This window comes from Sapajus apella, unplaced genomic scaffold, assembly GCF_009761245.1.
Source record: "Sapajus apella isolate SASKATOON/1434 unplaced genomic scaffold, GSC_monkey_1.0 scaffold68, whole genome shotgun sequence".
Classification (NCBI taxonomy): Eukaryota; Metazoa; Chordata; class Mammalia; order Primates; family Cebidae; genus Sapajus; species Sapajus apella.
Genome location: NW_022437008.1, coordinates 1,190,987 through 1,196,850, shown reverse-complemented (window position 1 = coordinate 1,196,850; position 5,864 = coordinate 1,190,987). Strand labels below are relative to the sequence as shown.

Sequence of the window (5,864 nt, the reverse complement as noted above, 5' to 3'; positions counted from 1 at the left end):
TTTTTTTTTTTTTTTTTTTTGAGACAGAGTTTCACTCTTGTTACCCAGGCTGGAATGCAATGGCGCGATCTCGGCTCACCGCACCCTCCGTCTCCTGGGTTCAGGCAATTCTCCTGCCTCAGCCTCCTGAGTAGCTGGGATTACAGGCACGCGCCACCATGCCCAGCTGATTTTTTGTAGTTTTAGTAGAGACGGGGTTTCACCATGTTGACCAGGATGGTCTCGATCTCTTGACTTCGTGATCCACCCGCCTCGGCCTCCCAAAGTGCTGGGATTACAGGCGTGAGCCACCGCGCCCGGCCGAGTTTTCACTTTTTTTTCTCACCAGTGTCTGGCACCTAATAGGTGTTGGACAAACCCTTGAGGAATTGAAATAAACACAACCTTGAAACTCATGGATCCGTTAGACCCATTCCCTCTTGGAATGGGGTGGAATCCCAGACATCAGAGAAGTAACAGGTCCTGGCTGAGCACTAGCTATAGGCACCCACTAAGCCTGTGTAACACCCCTTTATAAAGCAGGCTCAGTCATGAGCTCTGATGTTCATGAGACATGCTAAGGCTCAGTGGGGTGGTCAGTTCCAACACCCCGTCACCCCCATGACCTGTGCAGGTGTGACCCTTCCTTCTGCCCTCCCCTGTGCCTGCAGGAAAGCGCATCTGCCTGGGTGAGGGCATGGCCCGCATGGAACTCTTTCTCTACTTCATCTTCATCCTTCAGAACTTCTCTCTGCGCTCACTGGTGCCGCCTGCAGACATCAATATCACCCCCAAGCTCTCAGGCTTTGGCAACATCCCCCCCACCTATAAGCTCTGCCTCGTGGCCCGCTGAGGGCCACCTCCTGTGGGGCAGGGAGGAAGCAGCGAAGAATGCAGCTCTCCTCTCGTGTTCAGGAGCACCCCCCTCTTCTTCGTCTTAGTAATCCTGGCAGCACCCCTAAGAGAAGGCACTATGATTACAGAGTCAGCCAGGCTCACCTGAGAATGTATAGCTGCGTGTCTGCCCCTCCGCTAGAAGACCAATGCTCTGTGCAAGATGTGCACCTCTGCCTGCAGGCTTCCTGGTCGCATGGTCGACACTGCTTAGGTTTCCAGCTGCATCAAATTCTTACTGTAGACCCGGTGTCTTCATGTTGTTCCTTTTTTTTTCCTCTAAAGATCAGTATGTTAACATGTTGTTCCTTTTTGTGTGTGCTCTGATTTTGACCAAAATGTAGTCTCAAATCCTTTCTCCTTGCTCCTCATCTTTACCCACCAGCCCCCAAAAAGTCAACAAAGACCTCACATCTGTTGAGTGCAGCGAGTGTATCGTGTATTGTGTGTGACAGCGATGTAGGGCACAGCAAACGGCTTGAAATGCCTTTCTTGGCTTCCTTGTTATTGGAGGTAGCTTCTGCCAGCTCGCCTCCGGTGACTTCCCCTGCGTAAATGCCCCGTCCTCACTCATCTTGCTGACTCATCACCTTTCTTCCTTTCTGGTTGCTCTCAGCACAACTCCCAATCCCAAATACTCCCCAGTCTGTTTGTTTGGAGAAGGAGTCTCACTCTGTGGCCCAGGCCGGAATGCAGTGGCACAATCTCGGCTCACTGCCAGCTCCGCCTCCCGGGTTCAAGCGATTTTGATGCCTCAGCCTCCTGAGTAGCTGAGATTACAGGCACGTGCCACTGCACCTGGCTAATTTTTGTAATTTAAGTAGAGATGGGGTTTTAGCATGTTGCCCAGGCTGGTCTCGAACTTCTGACCTCAAGTGATCCACCCGCCTTGGCCTCCCAAAGTGCTGGGATTACAGGCATGAGCCACCATGCTCGGCCTCCCCAGTCTGTTTTTGAGGATGGCTCAGTTGTTCTCAGCTTCTATCATTCCCTTTCCAAACTCCATCAACTGACAAAAACATTCCCTCTTTTTCATTTATTCAGCCTATATTTATTGAATGCCCAACAAGTGCCAGCATAGTCTTCAGGGACTTGGGATCCATCAGTAAGCAAAACAGACAAAAACTCCTGTCTTCAAGGAGCTTACATTCTAGTAGGGAAGGTAGAAAAGAAAGCTCACATGTAATAATTATGCAAATGATATACTGCATTAAAAAAGCAAGGCTGGGCTGGGTGCAGTGGCTCATGCCTGTAATCCCAGCATTTTGGGAGGCTGAGGTGGGTAGATCACCTGAGGTCAGGAGCTCGAGACCAGCCTAGCCAAGATGGTGAAACATGTCTCTACTAAAAATACAAAAATTAGCGGGCATGGTGGCAGGCACCTGTAATCCTCAGGAGTTGAGGCAGGAGAATTGCTTGAACCTGAGGGGCGGAGGTTGCAGTGAGCAGAGATTGAGGCAGGAGAATCGCTTGAACTACTCAGGAGGTTGAGGCAGGAGAATCGCTTGAACCTGAGAGGCGGAGATTGAGGCAGGACAATTGCTTGAACCTGAGAGGCAGAGTTTGAGGCAGGAGAATCGCTTGAACCTGAGAGGCGGAGATGCAGTGAGCCGAGATCCCAGCCATTACATTCCAGCCTGGGCAAAAAGAGTGAGACTTCATTTCAAAAAAAAGAAAGAAAGAAAAAGAAAAGCAAAGCTGGTAAGTGGGATATGCATTCTGTGATTGGAACTGTCAGTGGATGGTGAGGGGTGGTTTCACAAGGCGGTGGAGCAGCACGCTGCGAAGAGATAACTGAGAAGGTAGTGTTCTGGCAGAATGATTAAAAACAGCAGAGTCCTAAGGCAGGAGGCTCTGTGCATCCAGGAATCCACAGGGAGCGGGTATTGCTGGCTTGGAGGAGGAAGACAGAGTAGGAGTGAAGGAAACGAGGCCAGGGAGGTGATGAGGGCCAGTGGGCAGACTGTGCGGGGTCTCGTGGTCCCAGGTAAGGTCTTGGCTGTTACCCTGAGAGTGATCAAGGTCTTTGGAGGGATGGTGAGCAGAGGGTGACGTGTACTGACATACTTTATAGGCTCACACTAGCTGTCATATGATGGATACAAAAGCAAAGACCTGTTAGCAGGCTACTGCAACTGGTGATGTTGACTCAGACCCAGCAGCAGCCGTGGAGCTGGGGAGAAGATGGCAGATTTGGAGTCTATTTCACTGCCTGAGTTGGTGGGGTTTATTACCGTGTTGTGTGTGAAAGAGAGAGTTCAGGCAGGAGTCCAAGGAGAGCACCTCATCTTTGATCATCTCTTCTTCAACCTTTCACCTCCAGGGAACCTCAGGACCCATAACAGTCAGGGTTGGTTGGTTGGTTTGCTTTTTGAGACAGAGTCTCATTCTCTTGCCCAGGCTGGAGTGCAGTGATATGATCTCGGCTCACTGCAACCTCTGCCTCCCGGGTTCAAGTGATTCTCCTGCCTCAGCCCCCTGAAGTAGCTGAGATTACAGGTGTGTGCCACCACACCTGGCTAATTTTTGTACTTTTAGTAGAAATGGGAGTTCACCATGTTGGCCAGGCTGGTCTTGAACTCCTGACCTCAGGTGATCCACTTGCCCCAGTCTCCCGAAGTGCTGGGATTACAGGCATGAGCCACTGTGCCGGCCACGGTTCCTATTTTTAAGCAATATAAAGTGGTTTTGGTTGCTTTAAATAGAAAGGCTGTTAGCTCCTGGAAGGTGATTGTTTAGCTCACAAAATTAACAGCAATTCTGGAAAAACAGGGTAAGAATATGAGTAGGAAAAAGAGGCTGTGGTAGGGGACCACCAGCCCAGGTAATGTCCAAAGCTACTTGGTAGTAACTGCTGCCACACCACCCCTTTCCTGGGTGCTGGACACCTGACCCGCCCCCCGGGTACTGCCATGGGACTCTAGACTCATCGATGCCACTGGAGACAATTTCCTGATTGTGTCTGTGTTTCTGTCGCACATCTTCATGATTAAGAGTTCCAGACATCTAGCCACACGTTAAAGCCGTAGGTTTCAAGGTGAGGTGAGGCAGAATGAATAACTCCTTTAGCTGTTATAGTGGGCCTAGGCAGACTTGCCTCTGATCAAGAGCCACGCAGTAGGAGGTGCTTAGAAAATCAGAAAAGAGTTTTGAGACTGCGTGTGTAATAAACAATAAATGCAGCCAGGCACGGTGGCTCACGCCTGTAATCCCAGCACTTTGGGAGGCCAAGGTGGGCAGATCACTTGAGGCCAGGAGTTCGAGACCAGCCTGGCCAACCAGTGAAACGCCAGTCTCCACTAAAAATAGAAAAAAATTAGCCAAGTGTGGTGGTGCATGCCTGTAATCCCAGCTACTTGGGAGGCTGGGGCATGAGAATCACTTGAACCCGGGAGTTGGAGGTTGCAGTGAACCAAGATGGTGCCACTGCACTCCAGCCTGGGCAACAGAGTGAGACTCTGTCTCAAAACAAACAACAATAAATGCCATTATGTACATTATGTGAATTAGATCCTCTGGGAAGCTGAGACTTAGATGGAGTTAGGGATCTGTCATTTTATTGGAGGGAGGGGGGTAATGCCTGTGAAAGACAAAAAAAGGAAGGAAGCAGATGACACTGATAGCAGAAAATTCTCCAGACCAGGATGCAGATCCAACACTTGTGAAAGAAAACAAGGGAGGAGCACTTTGGGAGGCAGAGGCGGGCGGATCACAAGGTCAGGAGTTCGAGACCAGCCTGGCCAACATGGTAAAATCCCATCTCTGCCAAAAAAAAATACAAAAACTACCTGAGCGTAGTGGCAAGCACCTGTAATCCCAGTTACTTGGGAGGCTGAAGCAGGAGAATTGCTTGAACCCGCGAGGCGGAGGTTGCAGCGAGCTGAGATCGTACCACTGCACTCCAGCCTGAGCAACAGAACAAGAAACCAAAAAAAAAAAAAAAAAAAAAAAAAAAAAAATGAAGGGAGGAAGGATGATTGGACAGGGGCAGACCAAGACCACCAGGCAGAGATAACAGACCCCAAATCTGGAGAAAATTGTTGCTAGGGATGGCTTAGGTTGGGCAGATAGGGTCATGCCCTGTATCCCAGCGTCCTTAATGACTATCTGGGGCTTCCTTGGGAGAGCATGGGTTCTGCTCCATGCTGAGGTGGGTCCTAATGGGGCTGCAACTGGACACTGTTAGCTCACTGCACTTCTTGAAGCTGATTGGAAAGTTCTCCTTGAATGAAGATTCAAGCAGTATATCCACTATGCCCACCATAGACACCAACATACAAACCTACATCATTAAAGCCTTCGCACCCCTTCCATAAATACAGCATCTCAGAGCTACAGACACAACTTGCAAGTACACAGTACAATGGGCATGAAACATTTTTAGCTGCAAAAACCTTTTTTCCAATGATCTTATGTGCAAATATATGTGCAAACAGAATACATAAAGCAGGCTGGGCGCAGTGGCTCATGCCTGTAATCCCAGTGCTTTGGGAGTCCGAGGCAGGTGGATCACCTGAGGTCAGGACTTCGTAACCAGCCTGGCTAACATGGTGAAACCCCACCTCTACCAAAAAAAATACAAAAATTAACCAGACATGGTGGTATGTGCCTGTAGTCTCAGCTACTCGGGAGGCTGAGGCAGCAGAATCGCTTGAACCCGTGAAGCGGAGGTTGCAGTGAGCTGAGATCACACCACTGCACTCCAATCTGGGTGATAGAGCAAGACTGTGTCTCAAGGCAAAAAAAAAAAATGGACTACATTAAGTAGGAGAGAAAATTGTTGATCTCTCTTTAAGTAAAGCACAGAAGAGCTACAGGTCCTCAAAATAGCCTTCATTTCAGGCCGGGCGTGGTGGCTCATGCCTGTAATCCAAGCACTTTGGAGGCCAAGGCGGGCAGATCACCTGATGTTGGGAGTTCAAGACCAGCCTGACCAATATGGTGAAACCCCGTCTTTAAAAATAAAAAAAGAAAAAAAATAGCCTTTATTT

General features: G+C 49.4%; 1 protein-coding gene across 2 annotated transcripts in view; it reads left to right on the top strand.

The window, feature by feature from the left end:
* The window catches only part of LOC116530596 (cytochrome P450 2G1), a 12,311-nt gene extending 10,843 nt beyond the window's left edge, over positions 1-1,468 (top strand). For both annotated transcript variants that reach the window (XM_032248705.1, XM_032248704.1), the window contains one exon: positions 651-1,468. In XM_032248705.1, the coding sequence (XP_032104596.1) occupies positions 651-832 (182 nt within the window). In that variant the 3' untranslated portion in view covers positions 833-1,468. The remainder of the gene's footprint in view (positions 1-650) is intronic.
* Positions 1,469-5,864: the final 4,396 nt, after the last annotated feature.